The sequence below is a fragment of the Hyla sarda genome, chromosome 8 (assembly GCF_029499605.1).
Source record: "Hyla sarda isolate aHylSar1 chromosome 8, aHylSar1.hap1, whole genome shotgun sequence".
Classification (NCBI taxonomy): Eukaryota; Metazoa; Chordata; class Amphibia; order Anura; family Hylidae; genus Hyla; species Hyla sarda.
The window spans coordinates 39,313,431-39,332,037 of NC_079196.1; the positions used below are offsets into that span (position 1 = coordinate 39,313,431).

The following is an 18,607-nucleotide window of genomic DNA, read 5'->3' on the forward strand; positions in this document are numbered from 1 at the left end:
AATTGTGCAGAGGAAAAGTTGCCCAGTTGCCCATTACAATCATTCCGGTTGCTGCTTATGTGTTGTGACTCAACGTAATCTGTCATATTTGAAAGTGTCCACAACCTTTTGTTTTGGACTATTCTCTCATTTCTGAACTTATAACTAGAGATGAGCGAACTTACAGTAAATTTGATTCGTCACGAACTTCTCGGCTCGGCAGTTGATGACTTTAGTTCAGCTTTCAGGTGCTCCTGTGGGCTGGAAAAGGTGGATACAGTCCTAGGAAAGAGTCTCCTAGGACTGTATCCTTCTTTTCCAGCCCACCGGAGCACCTGAAAGCTGAACTAATTTATGCAGGATAAGTCATCAACTGCCGAGCTGAGAAGTTCGTGACGGATCGAATTTACTGCAAGTTCGCTCATCTCTACTTATAACGTATTTGCAGCATTGGAGTCCAATTCATTTTGGCTAACAAAGCAGTATGATTACTCTGTTTGGACACACATTTTGTCTTACAAATTAATTCCCTTCCTCGAGAAAAACAAACAATTCTGATAAGGCTGGGTTCACACTACGTTTTGTCCCATACGGGAGCGCATACGGCAGGGGGGAGCTAAAAGCTCGCGCTCCCGTATGTCACCGTATGCGCTCCCGTATGTCATTCATTTCAATGAGCCGACCGGAGTGAAACGTTCGGTCCGGTCGGCTCATTTTTGCGCCGTATGCGCTTTTACAACCGGACCTAAAACTGTGGTCAACCACAGTTTTAGGTCCGGTTGTAAAAGCGCATACGGCGCAAAAATGAGCCGACCGGACCGAACGTTTCACTCCGGTCGGCTCATTGAAATGAATGACATACGGGAGCGCATACGGTGACATACGGGAGCGCAAGCTTTTAGCTCCCCCCTGCCGTATGCGCTCCCGTATGGGACAAAACGTAGTGTGAACCCAGCCTAAGTCAATAAACATCACAAAATATTGAGTAGTGGAGCCGCAGTGAAATATCAGGGTAACATTTACAATGTTTCTCTCTTCTTGATCCTGAAAATCTTAATTAGATCTTAGAATGTAAAAAGACCTTGTTGGGATGTGTCACTGCAAGAAAGAAGTCTATATTCCATACTCTTTGATGGCTCTTCCACTCGAATTTTACAATGTCTTGCAAAAGTTTTCACCGCCTCTGTTTTTTCTGTTTTGTTGCATTACAACCTGATTAAACAGGATTTTTTTTTTTTTTTTTTTACCATTTGATTTAAACATCATTCCAATCAGAGTACCAAAAAGAACACAATGCATTATAAGAGTCAAAATACTTTATTAATCAATACTTGAAGCACAAAATTCTGCAAATAAAGCCCATAGACAAGTTAAAAACAAGTAAAAAACAACATCAGAGATGACGATCCAGTGGACAAGACAACACTGGTGGTGACTAGGGTCAAAAAGGAACCAATAAGTACAACATGCGGGGATCACAATGATCAACCTGAGTAAGGACACAACTATATATAAAAACGGTTGAGTATGGCTATGAAAATGAGGATAAAAGGCCTACTTTAATAAGAGGCACAAAGAGAAGCAGCAAAATTATATAAAGTGCAAAATACCAGTGTATAAGCACTGAGCTAGTGCAAAAATGTGCAAAATGTTTTCCAGTGGAGTACCCCTTTAAGGGTGTATTCACACACAGTATCCTGCCCATTTAATGTGCAGCCAATACCTTTATGGAGCCACTTTTTGTTGACATACATAAGGTACAAGTCACAAGTCTTTTGGCGTAAAACTGTTCCAACTCCTTAAAAATGGATTGTGTTGGTGTCCACCAGTCTACAAATCATGGCAGACAGAATCGGTTTGGTTTTTGGTCTCTACTTTCACTAGATCATAACAAGACAGTGAAATCTTTCCCCTTTTAGTATAGCTTTTTTTTAAATCTTTTTTGTGTCATTCTCCTGCTTAGGGTAAACCTACATTATAGTATCTAATCTCTGGCAGACTAAAACCGTTTTTCCTACGGAATTGCCTTTTATCTGCTGCCATTCATCTTTTCCTCCATCCTGACCAGTTTTTCAGTCCTTGCCGATGAAAAGCGTCCGCACAGCTTCATAAGTTTGTCTGTATTGTAACTATAGACTGGTGATTTAGCTGGTGCCATGAAGAAGGCTGGTCACGTCAGCTGCCGACACTTTATATAGTGTTGTGATTGATGGAGCCAGCTTGTTCCCGCTGTGGCGGCAGAGACTGCGTCCGCCGCTGAGTCTCACTGTGTTGCTTTTAACTCTTTTCAAAAATCCAAACTATTTATTTTACTTTTGAAGAATAAAAGCTTTTTACATTTAAAACATTTCAAATAAGGATTTACTTTCTTGGACAGTTATTTTCATCCTAATATGTGAACGCTGCCGCGCGGGTCCTTTATTAAAACTGACAGTTTTTTGTCTTGTAGTTTTCTTAATATACAAGTTTTTGATGTGGCTTGTAACTTTTACTGTTTAATTCCTGCGCTGCTTTTAAGATGATTACTTGTTTTTTTAAACAGAAAACTGATTTCTCACAAACATCACAGTTTGGCACGTTGCCGGTTAGATCATTAATGATTGACCATTTGTTGGCCGATTTAAAGTAGTTGTCCAAGACTTATTGTACCTGTTGGTAGCAAAAACTTTTTATAAAATGTAGAAAATAACATTATATGTATATTTATAATATACATTGGTTAAAAAAATGTGTATCATTTTTGTCCTTTCAGTTATCGCCTGTGTGGGGAGACAGTATACAGGAAGGGTGGGTAGGACAAGCAGGGCTCTGTATACTGAGGACAAGCAGGGCTCTGTATACTGAGGACAGGCGGGGCTCTGTATACTGAGGACAAGCAGGGTTCTGTACACTGAGGAGGACAAGCAGGGCTCTGTATACTGAGGACAAGCAGGGCTCTGTATACTGAGGACAAGCAGGGCTCTGTACACTGAGGAGGACAAGCGGGGCTCTGTACACTGAGGAGGACAAGCGGGGCTCTGTACACTGAGGAGGACAAGCGGGGCTCTGTACACTGAGGAGGACAAGCGGGGCTCTGTACACTGAGGAGGACAAGCGGGGCTCTGTACACTGAGGAGGACAAGCGGGGCTCTGTACACTGAGGAGGACAAGCGGGGCTCTGAACACTGAGGAGGACAAGCGGGGCTCTGTACACTGAGGAGGACAAGCGGGGCTCTGTACACTGAGGAGGACAAGCGGGGCTCTGTACACTGAGGAGGACAAGCGGGGCTCTGTACACTGAGGAGGACAAGCGGGGCTCTGTACACTGAGGAGGACAAGCGGGGCTCTGTACACTGAGGAGGACAAGCGGGGCTCTGTACACTGAGGAGGACAGGCGGGGCTCTGTACACTGAGGAGGACAGGCGGGGCTCTGTACACTGAGGAGGACAGGCGGGGCTCTGTACACTGAGGAGGACAGGCGGGGCTCTGTACACTGAGGAGGACAGGCGGGGCTCTGTACACTGAGGAGGACAGGCGGGGCTCTGTACACTGAGGAGGACAGGCGGGGCTCTGTACACTGAGGAGGACAGGCGGGGCTCTGTACACTGAGGAGGACAGGCGGGGCTCTGTACACTGAGGAGGACAGGCGGGGCTCTGTGCAGGGAGGACAGGCGGGGCTCTGTGCAGGGAGGACAGGCGGGGCTCTGTGCAGGGAGGACAGGCGGGGCTCTGTGCAGGGAGGACAGGCGGGGCTCTGTGCAGGGAGGACAGGCGGGGCTCTGTGCAGGGAGGACAGGCGGGGCTCTGTGCAGGGAGGAAAGGCGGGGCTCTGTGCAGGGAGGACAGGCCATGAGCCTGCACAGAGCCCTGCTTTTCCTGCCCTCACATCCTGTATTTGGTTTCTTCACAGACAGTAGCTGCATGGACAGCATTTTTTCACCCTAAAATACAGTTTTTTTTATCCTATGTATATTACAAATATACATATAATGGTATTATAAATTCTTGCTAACAGGTTCACTTGAAAAATGTGGGGAGACAGCCATGTTTTTCTTATCCTGTTAAAGCCATTTACTGGGGTTATCTCATTTTTTAACGCCATGACGATGTTCAAACATTGCAGCTTATTTTCGGTACCACAACTAATTACCACATGATTTTTACTGCAAATGACCACGCTGTAAAAATTGTGCGTTTTACAGCGGTTATAAGAATTGCTGTAAAATGTGATTTTTACAGCTATTGCAGTTATTTGGGGTGACACCTAGCAAAACGCATGCGGTAATTACATGTGGTTAATTAGCTGCACCGTGTGAACATAGCCTAAAAGTCCTAATGGGTGTCAATATCTGTTTATATTTTTATTATTCTTAATGTACACATCACTGGTCCTACCTACTGAAGTGTCAGGTCCTTGATTCCTGACGGGGTGCATTCTGGGAAGTATTTTTAAGGGGAAATTTATAAAGGCTTGCAGTTTTATGTAAAAAAAAAATGTAAAAAAAATTTTCTTAGAGATATTTGACATTATGTCCCTTCCCTGGTAGAAGCGTTGATGAATTCTCCTCTAGACTTTTAAAATGCCCATTGTTTATATCTAACCTGTCGAAGTGCCTGGTATACAAAACATGTTAACCCTATATTACTCATTGTTTTAATGTGAGCGGCCAATAAACAATCATTTGCAAAATTATTGATGAACATACAACAGCCCTTCGATTCAGGGTTTAACAAACCAATCCTGTTAAAGAAACGTAAACCACCTTCATTGTTTTTGCCTACATGAGTTCCCATTGGTGTTAGTTCTGATCTTTACTGCTGGAAAATGTCTTTTGTGAAGAGTTAGTCTCATTCCCTCTCTGGCAACAGATAAAACAGTCTTTTATTTAAAGGGGTTATCCACCATAAGGGGATTTTAGTACTTACTTGCCGGACAGTAATGAACATGCTAAGGAAGGATCCGTGCTTGTATTGGGGCTAAATGGCGTCAACCATAACACTGTTGCTTTCTTTTTTTTTTTATGGATATTTCCTATTGGAGTTCCCTCCCTCCAACTACAAGTTCCATGATTCCTTGTTTGGTAAGTGTGGGGTCCCTTCTCTTCCTCCCACACATCACCGACCCCACCTTTTGAAACACGCCTGAGCTCCCTTCCATGCAATAGTCCATTGTTTTTCAACCAGGGTTTCTGCAGCTGTTGCAAAACTACAATTCTTTCAGAATGATCTCCCCTCCCACCCATCGGTCACGCCACCCATTAATGCAGACACACTCCTTTCATCCCCTGACTGATGTAATGTCTCAGGCTGCACTGCAACCTGGGAAAACCTAAGACGTAGGGTGTTAAAAAGAAACATTGGGGCAAAAATCACAGAATTGCGAGATCACCATCACAGGTACAGACACTATATTATGAACTACACTAACTTTACAGCCCTATACAGTGATCCCTCAACTTACAATGGCCTCAACATACAATAGTTTCAACATACAATGGTCTTTTCTGGATCATTGTAAGTTGAAACCAGACTCAACGTACAATGCTACGGACAATCCAGATCTGTGCATCGTGTCAATGGCCGGAAGAACTGACCAATCAGAATGGGCCTTTTACTGGTAAAACCCCTGTAATACTGAAGTGTATGCTCTGACTGATGTCTGGTAGCGCCCCCTACAGTACAGGGAGGTATTACGTGTGCTGTAAACTTTACCTGTACCAGGGTTACCTGCTCCTTTGGACACCAGGTACGGGCGACTCCATTTTACTTTTTTCGGACATTGCATGTACTGTACAGGACCCTGAAGAAGCTCCTGTCCTCTACATGGACCAGTGTTTCCCAAGCAAGGTGCCCCCAGCTGTTGCAAAACTGCAACTCCCAGCATGCCCGGACAGCCTTTGGCTGTCCGGGCATGCTGGGAGTTGTAGTTTTGCAACAGCTGGAGGCTCCCTGCTTGGGAAACACTGACATAGACAGTGATTTACAGCTCCCAGCAGATCTTTCTTACTTTTATATGTAAGGATTTGCTTTATCTATATTAGATATCTACTTTTTTTTCTTTAATCCTCACTTTTTCCTATTTTTGGATGACATTTTGGTGGCTTCAGAACCAATTACCAGGTTTCCATAGAGTTCTGGTCTCAACATACAATGGTTTCAACATACAATGGTCGTCCTGGAGCCAATTAATATTGTAACTTGAGTCACCACTGTACTACCATATGTGTTAGATGTAAGCGATTTACAGTGGCAGACCAAGAATTCACAGAGCCAGATAGCAGTAAGATATGGTCCCCAGCACCTTAAGACAGGGAAATGAAACAGCATTAGAAGTAAAGGTATAAATAATAATAATAATAATAATATATCCGAAACCTCATGCACCTGAGCGCGCCCCTCAAATTCTAGTCAACCTACGATTTGCTGTAGTCCTGTCCATGGCTAGGTACTTGTCTCCTCCAGGCCTTGCTGTTTGTAGATTATTTATCTCTTTGACGAGAAGTGGACATTTCTGTCTATTTTCAAGCCGATTCCTTATTTTTTTTTGTTATCGTAACAGAACAGCCATTAATGTGTTGTCGGCACTGGAGAAGTATATGACAGCACGTGCCGCTCGTCTCGTCACGCCGCGCAATTATCAGCATCCGTCACTATGCAGCACTCGCTTTTGAAATAATTTTTTTTATTTTTTTTTCCGTTCCCCCGCACCCTGAAGTGCTTTCTGATTTTTATAGCATGTCAACAAGGCTCGAGCAGCCTGGAGTGCGGGGATTAGCGCCATTCCGATCTTCTCCATAAGGTGATTGTACAGAGTCATCACAACTGTATCAGCAGCTTATAATGCATTCACCCAGCCTAAAATATTTGCATAGCACTTGAAGGCATCCAGCAGCAGCAGCAGGCCTAAAATTAAATCATCTGAATGGCTTCTTGGCGTCCTGTGGAACGTGTTCGTTTAAAGAAATGATCCTGATGAGATGCGAGAGGCTGCGATCACCTTATTTATTTACGCAGGCATCACAGCTGCTTATTTGACATCTATGATCATTCTTGTGACATTTCAACTCCGTGCGCTTCCCAGCTTGAGTGATGCCTGTAGTGCGCGCGTCTTGAAGTGGCGGCTGTCAAGCGCTTGATTAAAACTATGAAGAATTCCGGTTGTTTGCCGCTTGTACAAGTTACATGCAGCATGTAGGTTGCTGTTTTTGTAAATTGGGAAATGTTGCCACCTGCCAGCTTTCGGACTTATTTTTCTGGTGTATGTGTCTCTTTCAGAGAGGTTAGGGGGTTGTAAAAGGTAAGGAAGAAAACATGGCTGCCCCCACCTACTCACCCCAAAAACAGCTCCGCACCTGTTCATTGGTTTGTGTGTGGTGTTGCAACTTCACCCTATTAACTTCACTTGTGCTGAGCCAATACCAGACATAGCCAATGGATAGGTGAGACACTGTTTTTGGAAGGAAGCCACCATTTTTATTTTTTTTTTAAACTTAAAGGGGTACTCCATTGGAATAAAATTCAAATCAGCTGGCTCCAGTAAGTTAAACAGATTTGTAAATTACTTCTATTTAAAAATCTTCATCCTTCCAGTACTTATCAGCTGCTGTATGCTCTAAAGGAAGTTGAATAGTTCTTTTCTGTCTGATCACAGTGCTCTCTGCTGACACATCTGTCCATTTCAGGAACTGTCCAGAGCAGGACAGGTTTGCTATGGGGATCTGCTTCTACTCTGGACAATTCCCGACACAGACAGAGGTGTCAACAGAGAGCACTGTGGTCAGACTGGAAAGAACTACACAACTTCCTGTGGACATACAGCAGCTGATAAGTACTGGAAGGATTAAGATATTTACATAGAAGTAATTTTACAAATCTGCATAACTTTCCGGGACCAGTTGATTTGAAAACCTTTTCAAGTACCCCTTTTAAATTTGTACACAGAGGAAAAAGCAAACTCCTCGGCAAAGTAAATTAGGGCCCTGTACCCGACATTAGTTCTTGACACAGCACAACTTTATTCTGGACCTAAGGACTTGGCACATGTCTACCCAGCTGTTCCCAATCGTTGTCAGATGGATGGGCAGAAGTGGGTCAGTTCACCCCACCAAATAGAAGAGTTAAGGGATCAACCTGACCTGGGTCTAGTCTCCAAAGATGTTGCAGTGACTCCATGCATGATAATTACCTGATTGCAATAATAAAAATTGTCTAAAACGCCTTATAAACTGTCATATAAGACCGTTTTTCTTGCAAATTCTACCAGAATTCTGGTTCATTCGCAAATAGTAAACCTGCCCCTATGTCTCTAGAGCGGACGTCTCCATCCTGTACATCTCCCGCTATTGCAAACCTAGAAACATATTCCAGTAACCCTTTAAAAAACCCAAAACAAAGACTGGCTTGGTGTATTTTACTGTCGAGTCATTCCCTTATGGAATTTGGTGGGTCAATTAGCTTGGACCCCCAACGATCAGCTGTGCTGTGCTGGAATGAAGTATTAAGTTTCCCTGTAGCGCCACCACAGGGTAAAAAAGGGATTGCACAGTGGGCTGTACGTATAATTTATGTAAATGTCGTGTCCGCCAGAGCAAGAAACAGTTTTTCTAACTTTTCTTCACTCCTGCTAATAGGTGAGGGTCCGGAAAAGAGGATGTCCCTCTATTAGGTCAGCATTTTCTAAGAGGGTACTTGAAGGGGTACTCCACTGGCCAGCGTTCGGAACATTTTGCTCCGAATGCTGAGTGCAGGCTTTAGGGCTTGCGATGTCCCAGCCACACACCCTCGTGACGTCACGGACACCCCCCCCCCCTCAATGCAAGTCTTATGGGAGGGGGCGTGACGGCCGTCACGCCCCCTCCCATAGACTTGCATTGAGGGGGCATGGCCGTGACATCACGAGTCCCGGTGCCCGCACTCAGCGTTCGGAACAAAATGTTCTGAACGCTGGCCAGTGGAGTACCCCTTTAAATACAAAAACTGAACCACTTTTTAATCAGAAATACAATAGATCTGCTTATGTTCTTAGACACCTGAAAGCTCTGCTCACCCATACTTTACATCTTTAACATGACCTCTGTAGTATTTTAAAGTTAGTTTTTGGGGGGGTTTGTTTGTTTTTAATGTTAAGAATGTTATTACACGTATTACGTTGTGTGCTCACTGGAGAGGGATTTTTAATGTGTGGTTGGTTATTGCTAGGAAATATGGCGCTAAAACACGTCCCTAGTACAAGTGTCTCTTTGTGCTCTGTTAGACTGGGAGGAATCTCTCGGGCTGTTTGGTTTTATGATAAGAGGCGTATAAGTGGTTTTAACACACAAGACGGTTGACTTTAGGTCGGCGGAAGGAACGCATTTGGCTCTCTAGTTATTTAAACAACAGTTTGTGCTATTATTGGAGAACTGGGCTGGTCGGAGAGGATGTCGGCTTTGGCGTTGTGCCAACGGGAATACTGGATTTACCCTTTCCTAACCTTTTAAAAATGAGCTTCTGAAACCAAGTAATTAAATTGGCACGGTCATTAAAACAAATTTTTGCTATTGCACTCATTATGGTAAATAAAAAATCTTTCTAATGTACTTTGTTAAAAAAAAATAATAATAAATAAAATGAAGTTTACTATGTTCTTAATAAAGCTGCCACTAGGTGTCTCCCTACTTGTCCAGAGCACATTTCCCCCTATCTCTTATACAGACTTTGGATTTCTGCTGGCTTCGCAGAAGTCCAAATTCAGGAAATGCAGTCTGGGGTGGGGTACTGAGGTGGGTGTGTACAGCCTTAGCCAATCATAGCTCATCTCACACTGAACTACTCTGGGCTGTGTGTAGCAGAGTGAGGGAGGAAGTTCTCCCCTGTATGGCTTCAGGTGATGTCAAGCCTGCTGGGAAACGCCCCTTCCCAGTCTGTGAATCTGAGGCTGAGCAGAAAATACAGAACAATATCAAGGTAGAAAACTAAAAAATAATAAAAATAAAGACAGGGGGTGGTTTATCATGATGGGGGCAGTGAACAGGGAGGCTTATAAAATTTAACAAGATCATGAGAGGTACTCTTTAAATTCACCACCACCCTCTTCTGCTTCGAAAAAAATTAAATGGGAACAGAGCAATCATTGACAGATTTTTTTTCCCAGTGTTGGCGCACTCTTCTTACCAGTAGAACACTTTGAGCATGCTCCATCCCTCTCAATAGAGATGAGTGGGAACATAAGAAACCCCCTCGCGTCTCTATAACGCGGCAACCGAACATGCTCATCCTGCTGGTTTTGGAGATCCTAGCTCTTAGCCACTAGTGGGGAGCCCAGATTTTGGGGCACCAAAATAACTTTTCTACTTTAATAGCCAGTCACTAAGAAAAGTTGTAAAAGTGGTTTCATGGGGCAACACCTTTTAAGAACTTGCTGGTAGGGTACAGAATTGATGGCTTCTTTGAATGATGTTATACCTGGTATAATACCTATTTCTTTGGTTATAATGCATCCGCACTTCATTGAACTACCACCGTCATGGTTCACTATGAACATTATGATTTGCCTATGACATTTAATTGCTTTATGCCTGGTATAATGAGAGCTATGGTATCCATTGCATTCCATATTTGACCTTTTTGTTTTTTGGGAATGGGGCCCACCAGCTTGTTCATTCTATTTTTGCACAATATCTTTCTCATTTGGAGCAAAGGCCCTAACTGTGGCAATGTTAAAGGGATTTTTCCTAAAAATCTCCCCAATTATCAGCCCAGCGCTGCGCTGTCCCCATTGGGGTTAATACATATCACCCACAAGCGCTGCCCTCCTCATCCTCCTCTTTGTTGCGGCCGCCGGCGCTGACACTCTATACTGTAAGCTGTATCCCTATGCCCGGGCTGCAAAAGATAAACAAAATAAACTTTAACTCCCCTTCCCCCGTCGGTCCGGACCTGCTTCCTGGGGACGGGAACGTCGGAGAGCCGTCAGCCTATCACCGGCCGCAGCGATGTTCCGCCTTGGCCGGTGATAGGTTGAGCCCACTATCATGTAAGAAGCCAGCTTCTTACATGACAGTGGGCTCAACCTATTACTGGCCGAGGCAGAACATCGCTGCGGCCGGTGATAGGCTGACGGCTCTCCGACGTTCCCGTCCCCAGGAAGAGCGTGAGGCTTACATAGGAAGGTGCCTTAAAGTTTATTTTGTTTAAATATTGCAGCCCGGGCATAGGGATACAGCTTACAGTATAGAGTGTCAGCGCCGGCGGGCGCAACAAAAAGGAGGATGAGAAGGGCAGCGCTGTGGGTGGTATGTGAGTATTTACCCCGACAGCGCAGCGCTGGGCTGATTAATTTGGGGGTGGGGGGGGGTGCTGGCGAGTGAGAAGCAGAACAGCGCTCACGGGTCACATGATTTTGGGGGGGGGGGGGGGGAATACAGTTATATTCCGTGGAACCGCCATGAGTTACAAAAATACCGTGATACACATATTTGGTCATACCGCCCAGCTCTAGAGCTGGAAGCAGAAAACTCCATACGTTGTGTAGCGACCCCGCTGGGTTACTGCAACTGGGCTCACATTGAAGTGAACATGAGCTGAGCTGCAGTGACCCAGCACGACCATTGAACAATGTATGGAGCTGTCTGCTGTGGACTTCATTCACTCTGAAGGCAGCAAATACGCAGCATAATTCGGCATGTGTGACCTTACTATTAAAGCTGGGTTTACTCCTGCACTGGCTGTTTCATCCGGACCTTCTGGCCTTTTGACAGCAAGAATTGCGCAACATGTATCGTTTTTTTTTGCTGTTGTAACGGGAAACATCACAGGCCTAGTTATAGGGTAGGTCAGCCATTGTTTGGATTCTTTGTACCATGGATCCTAAATGCTAACATAGCTTCCATTAAAAGAAGCAGCCACAACACAGATGGGAGCATAACCTGCTATGCTTTTTATGGAGGACATCTTGAAAACCAATTTAAATATCTTCTTCTTGCCTTAGGAGTCCAGTGGGCAGTCCTAGATAGTGACAATGATTTCATGTATTGCAGGCTGTCAATCGTTTACTGAGATCTGCTACTGGGCTACTAGCCCAAAATTAAAGGATAACTCCGGGATGTAACAACTTATCCCCTATCCTAAGGATAGGGGATAAGTGTCAGATTGCGGGGGGTCCGACTGCTGGGGCCCTCCGCGATCTCCCGTACAGAGCCCCGGCTTTCTGCGTGAAATGAGCCTTTTCAACCACAGCGCGAAGCTGCGGCCAACACGCTCCTTCCACGCAGTTCTATGGCAGAGCCGTACATTGCCGAAAGCAGCGTTCTGGTTCTCCCGTAGAGCTGCATGGAGAGGTTGTGTTGGCCGCCGCTTCGTGCTGGGGTAGACACGCCCCCTTAATGCTGAGAACAGGGGTGCCGTTAGGTAGATCGCAGGGTGGCCACAGCGGTCTGACCCCCCGTGATCTAACACTTTTCCCCTATCCTTAGGATAGGGGGTAAGTTGCTACATCCCAGAGTTATTCTTTAAGTTTTTTACTTTGTTCCATTGAATCTTTTCTAATAATACTATATCCGAGTCAGTTCCCCCTACCCTATAGCATGCTGACTGTAGTTTGGGAAGCCTGTTCTACGTGACAGTTTCCCTTTAAGTTCTTGTCTTAACACAAGTGAATTGCTGAGGAAATTGTATTTCCCTTTTCTGCAATGTTTACATTGTCACATGTTGATGGTTTATTTTTGGTTTCAGATGCATCATCCGGAGGTCCCCCTAAGCAGAGACTGTCTGACTCTACTCATCCCAACCACTTCCTCATCAGATCGGACCCAGAACCAGTGACCATGTATTCCCCCGAGCAGACGTCACTCCATGAAAGTGAGGGTCTGTTCTGTTTTATTTATTTCTTACCACTGAAATATCTTTCAGATTAGTTTGTGGCTACTCAGGGTTTAGTTTGTAGTACAACTTTACTACTTTGCCTTTTTACTTTACTTTTTTTTTTAGGATCTTTAGGTAACTCAAGAAGCTCAACGCAGATGAACTCTTACTCTGACAGCGGTTACCAGGAAGCCGGGACTTTTCCCAACCACAGCGTCCCTAAACCTGAACTTCGCCAACAACACTCGTTCTCAGGATCTACTAGTAACCACATGGCGAGGGCCTCAAGGGCTGAAGGTCAAACTGTAGTCCAGGTATGGTTTTGTCATTTTTTTTTTTTTTTATATGCTACTACTATGTTACATGCTTAAAGGGGTATTCCGCCCCTATACATCTTATGACTCATCCAAAGGATAGGGAATAAGATGTCTGATCGTGGGGGTCCTGCAGCTGGGACCCCCACCCCCACCGATCTCTGTGCAGCACCCATCGTTTGTTCAGAACGCTGGGTGCGGGCGACGGGGGTCATGATATTACTGCCACGCCCCCTTGTGATGTCATGCCCCTCCCCCTCCCATGGACTTGCGTTGAGGGGGCATGGCAGTGACGTCACGATGCCTGCTCCAAGCGTTCCGAATAAAATGTTCTGAACAATGGGGCAGTGGAGAACCCTTGTAAAGGGGTGGTCCAGCAAAAAACAACTTTCTATCCACAGGATAGAAACGTGTCTGATCGTGGGGGTCCAACAGCTGAAATCCCCCTGCAATCTTCTGAACGCAACACGGCTCTCTGCGAGAAGCACGTTCTACAGATGGCACGCGCTTCATTCACCTCTGTGGGAGCACCAGAGATGCCCCGCACTCAGGTCTCTGGCGATCCCATAGAGAATGAAGGGATCATGGGGGTCTGACAGCTGGAACCCCCCCACAGACACTTATCTCCTGTGAATAGGGGATAAGTTGTTTTTTGCTGCACCACCCCTTTAAGTTTCTTTGTATATATTCTCTCATATTCACTATAGCACAGTGCTTAGATTGTCCTTTGCTCTTGTCCTTCGATGTGTAAACAAAAAAAACTCTGTAGTAGTATTATGTTTCATATGTTTTTGTTCATTACATTGTTCTAGAGAAATGATTTATGATCTTGCTGAAACTGCTTTGGATAAGACGGCGTTGTCTTATTATATTTTCTACGTGTTATTGTATACGCCTGGATGTATTTCTTTTTTATAATTTCAATTGTGTTCAGCTTGGAGAAATAGCACGTCAAGAGGTTTATATTGGATACACAGCCTCTTTGTTCCACATTACCTGCCTCAAGCCCATCATAAAGATTGTTCTCTTTTTTGTTTTTTTGCTTTGAATGTGTTGTATTATGAAAGCCATTTACCATGGGAGCCAAAGGATAGGGGATAATTGTCTAGTCGCTGGGGTCCGACTACTGGGACCCCTCACAATCTCCTTCATGGCTCCCCGTCTCTTCTCATGAACATAGCGGAGTCAGCTCACGCACAAAGCGTTGCTCGACATGCAACTCCATGCATCTCTATGGGAGAGCCATAGAAACAGCGTTCATGTATGTCCAGCTCACCCGTAGAGATTTATGGCGGTGGGGGGGGCGTGTTGACCACCGCTTTGTGCGGGGAGGCGACAGTCTCCTTGCATGGAGCGGAGATCGCTACATGCACAAGGAGAGTGGGGCGCCGAGAAAAAAATTGAGGGTCCCAGGGGGTCGAAACACCCACGATCAGACCCTTATCTCCTATCCTTTGGTTGGGGATAGTTTTTTTCCCCACTTCATTACTCTTTTAATACTTGGAAAGAAATGTCCAGCAAACAAAAGGTACAGTTACAGGATGTATATTTATTACACAAGATATCCAGCTTTATAAAGCAAGAAAAGATTGACACATTTCGTGTTTTCCTTAAACTTAGTCATGGCATTCTATGATTAAGGGTCAGAAAGAGCTGAAATGCATCGGGGTTTCTTCCATTTTGTAACATTGGATATCTGGTGCAATAAATATATATTGGTGTGCCGATGTAATATTTATAGCTTATTCCAGTTTTTCCCTACCAGGATGCCTACAGCTGTTGCAAAACTACAACAGTAGTTGTACACTTGTAGTTTTGCAACAGCTGGAGGCATCCTGGTAGGGAAACACTGGCCAATTCTGTCGATAATCCATTTGTTTTTAAAGCCTCGGGTGCTGGTGGTCATAGCTACTAGGGGTCTTCTCCCTGTTTGTGAAAAACCCATTTTTTGCTTTCTAAATCCCTTTTCTTCTGGATATGTAGTCCTGAAAAGATAATGGACTCACACGCACGTTTGTTTTTGTTGACTTTTTATAAAGCAAAATATCTTACTCGTAATGTACTACGGTGATTAGTTTCTGGGCCTTACGTTAACCCAGAAAAGGCTGACTTTTCCCATTAACTGCAGCCTTTCTACTTTACGACTAGATACTAACATTCAGACTGACGAATCATGAAATGAATAGCGCTATGAAAAGCTGGAAAAAAGGTTCTCAATCAAAATGAGTCAACTAGCGATTATGTTACGCCGCATTTGTCTCATTAAGACATGGGCAGAATGGTTCTCGGCTTTTGTGGTTTTAGTCACAATTCTACTATTAACAGTTTTTGTTCTTTTTTCCTTTATTTGTAGGCATCAAATGCGATGGCGGCCAACCGGGCAGTTCGGCGCGTTAGCTCTGTTCCCTCAAGATCACAGTCCCCTTCTTATGTCATTGGATCAGGAGTATCGCCATCTAGAGGGTCCTTGAGAACTTCACTTGGAAGTGGCTATGGCTCCCCATCGATTACCGATTCGCGACCGCTTCCAGCTTCTACCACCTACTCTTCTACAACGTTGCCTTCTCAGAGAGCAGCCTCTCCTTACACAGTACGGAGGTCCAACTCTCCAACCGGTGTTCGAAGGATTGGTTCACTCACTTCTAGGCAAAACTCCAACCCTAATGGCGCAACCTCAAATTACCAAACGCTAGGTGCTTCAGTAAGAGTTGGTTCCCCACTAACGTTATCGGATACACAAAATAGAGTTGGTTCATTGTCCCAAGCTCCTATAGGATCCACCTCTTCTCCAAAGCGAGCTGGAATGACTGCAGTTCCACAGCACATGGGAACTTTACAGAGGAACTTGCATGACACTGACCAATTTGGCCAGCTGTTTGATATCTATGAAAGAATGGTTCCACCACGACCGGACAGCCTTACAGGTTGGTAAAAAAAATGTCCATGTATAGTAATGTTGCATACCCAGGAAGGCAAAATTGAGTCTGTGGCACAACATTCCATAGAGATATATTCATTAATGATGTAGATGTTGCTGTCGTGTGCACCAAATCATTTTGTTCCACATGGAAAACTTGTAAAAGGTTAAACTGAAAGTTTCAAGGTGATTTTTTTTGCCTCATAAAGGGACTCTTAGCTTTGGAAAATTTATTTTTGGAAACGTTCCTGTGACAGTTAACTGATATCAAAATCCCCTCGATTGCCCCTCCCCCCCCCCCCCCCCCTGAATGATCAGCTGTAATCAGTATTGATACCTGAAAGTACAGGTATACCCAGCACCAATTTCGGTCAAAATCTGACTAAAGTCCTCTGCTCCACTTACTGAGCAATAAGCCAGTGATGCTTTTTTGCGTCACTGTTTTATTGTCAGTAAAATTGCCGGGACAGGAACATTGCACCTGTGTGGCCTGACTGAAGAAATCTGGTAATTCTTTATACCTCAAAGGGTTACTTCTAGGAACCCTGTGAGCGAATTAACAAGCCTGCCCTGGTGGTCCAAAGATCTCGCTGATTCGGGAGCTCTGCTTTTGAAGAAGTGGGACAAATGGCCGGGAAAACCATGGAAAGTTTTCAAGAAGCACAGACTCCTGTCATAAATCTTCCAAACTATGCTGACACGAGTCTATCATTGTGTGGCTGTGTGCAGTCATTCCTTCCGTTTTTTTTTTATTATTTTTTTTTTGCAGTGTTTTTGGCTTATTGCACAGGTGCACAGATGTCGATACATTTTGCACAAATAAAAAATCACCTAAATACTTGCTTTAGGATATCACTTTTCTTTAGTTTTATTTTTTAATTTTTTTGTGCTTTACTTTAGTTTATTTATTTATTTATATTTTCGCCAAATTACAGCCCAAAAAATGTCAGGAAGGCGATGATAAATCTCCCCCAGTGTGCTTTGCACCAGTTATAAAGTTTCATTTTCTCTGCAGTGCCACCACAGGCAAAGTGAGGCATTACACAATTCCTGGGGAAATTAATGAGTTGTCTGTGTAATGCAGGGTGCCTCCAGCTGTTGCAAAACTACAACTCCCATTCGGCTGTCCGGCCATGCTGGGAGTTGTAGTTTTGCAACAGCTGGAGGCACTCCGTTTGGGAAACACTGGTGTAATGTTAGACTGGGTAGATCCTCCAGAACAAGAGGAGACAGCTCAGCTCGCTATTTTGACAAAAGTTCAGGATCCCTTCTATTAATAGGGTTAATGAGTGGGTATTGTAAACCTCTGATAAGATGGCTCTAGTGTGCCACTGGTATACCTGATGCAACAGGGTGGTACAGTGCTAAAGCAACAGTACAGCGCCATTAGTGGAGCACCCTGCAGAGTATTTATATACAAATATAGATATATACTAGGGCTGCACAAAATATATCGCAAAAGCAATCGAATCACGATTTTTGCTTTTTGTGATATAGCCATACGGCCCCTCGGGAAAACATGCGCTTATCTGCTCGGGCTGGGTCCCGTGGCGGGGGCCGGCCAGAGCAGGTAAAAACTAATTTTATATACTAAAAGTCATTGTTTCCTAACCAGGGGGCCTCCATTTGTTGCAAAAACTACAACTCTTAGCATGCCCGGACCGGCAAAGGCTGTCCGGGCATGCTGGGAGTAGCAGTTTCACAACAGCTGGAGGCACCCTGCTAGAAAAACACTGAGCTAAGGGCGCAAGAAGAAAAATAAAAAAAAACTTCTGCTCACATGTCCCTGTCCCTACAGATACGTCTCCGTGCGCTACAGAGTTTCCTCTCTTCTTAGTACAGGCAATAGGACCTTTCCCTTTTCAGCCAATCACTGGCCGCAGTGGTGTCACGTGTCAATTTAGTGATTGGCTGATGGGGAAAGGTCATGTACTGCAGCAATACACTAGGTTTCCCGGGTCCCGCGGAAGATTTGAAATACGCCCGGGAAACCCAGTGTATTACTGCAGTACAAGAATGTGAGAGGGGGGAGGAGAATGGGACAGAGGGGGGGAGGAGAATGGGACAGAGGGGGGGAGGAGAATGGGACAGAGGGGGGGAGGAGAATGGGACAGAGGGGGGGAGGAGAATGGGACAGAGGGGGAGACGTGAAATAGGCGGTGGGTATAAAATGGGTATGTAGATGTGAAATGGAGGCGATTGGACATGAAATGGGGGGGATTTCCCAATTTTTTTTTATTATATCACATCGCATATCGAAATTGCAATATTTAGGCAAAAAATTGCAATCGCACGTTTTCCCTATATCGTGCAGCCCTAATATATACTATAACCTATTACTCCTAAACGGTTTTCTTTAGTTCTACATGTTAATAGAAATATCTCCTTTTTACTGCTGTCTTTGTGATCTAGTTTATACGGCTCAGCCAGTAGCTTAGTTCTGTAGTCCACCACTCATTGTAGTAACTGCGGAGACTTATGACGTGTGCAGTCGGCTGAACAGATGCACATGGCCGATCTGCTTTCATTTTCGGTCTTTCTCGCTGAGCATCGACTTTCTCAATGTCAGGGAATCTTG

At 44.5% G+C, this 18,607-nt stretch overlaps 1 protein-coding gene across 6 annotated transcripts in view; it reads left to right on the forward strand.

The window, feature by feature from the left end:
* Window positions 1-18,607, forward strand: part of PKP4 (plakophilin 4) — a 332,003-nt gene that overhangs the window by 201,577 nt on the left and 111,819 nt on the right. For 4 of the 6 annotated variants that reach the window (XM_056535032.1, XM_056535035.1, XM_056535037.1 and 1 more), the window contains 3 exons: window positions 12,670-12,801; window positions 12,925-13,112; window positions 15,466-16,036. In XM_056535032.1, the coding sequence (XP_056391007.1) occupies window positions 12,670-12,801; window positions 12,925-13,112; window positions 15,466-16,036 (891 nt within the window). The remainder of the gene's footprint in view (window positions 1-12,669; window positions 12,802-12,924; window positions 13,113-15,465; window positions 16,037-18,607) is intronic. The other 2 variants (XM_056535034.1, XM_056535036.1) reach the window with 1 other exon arrangement.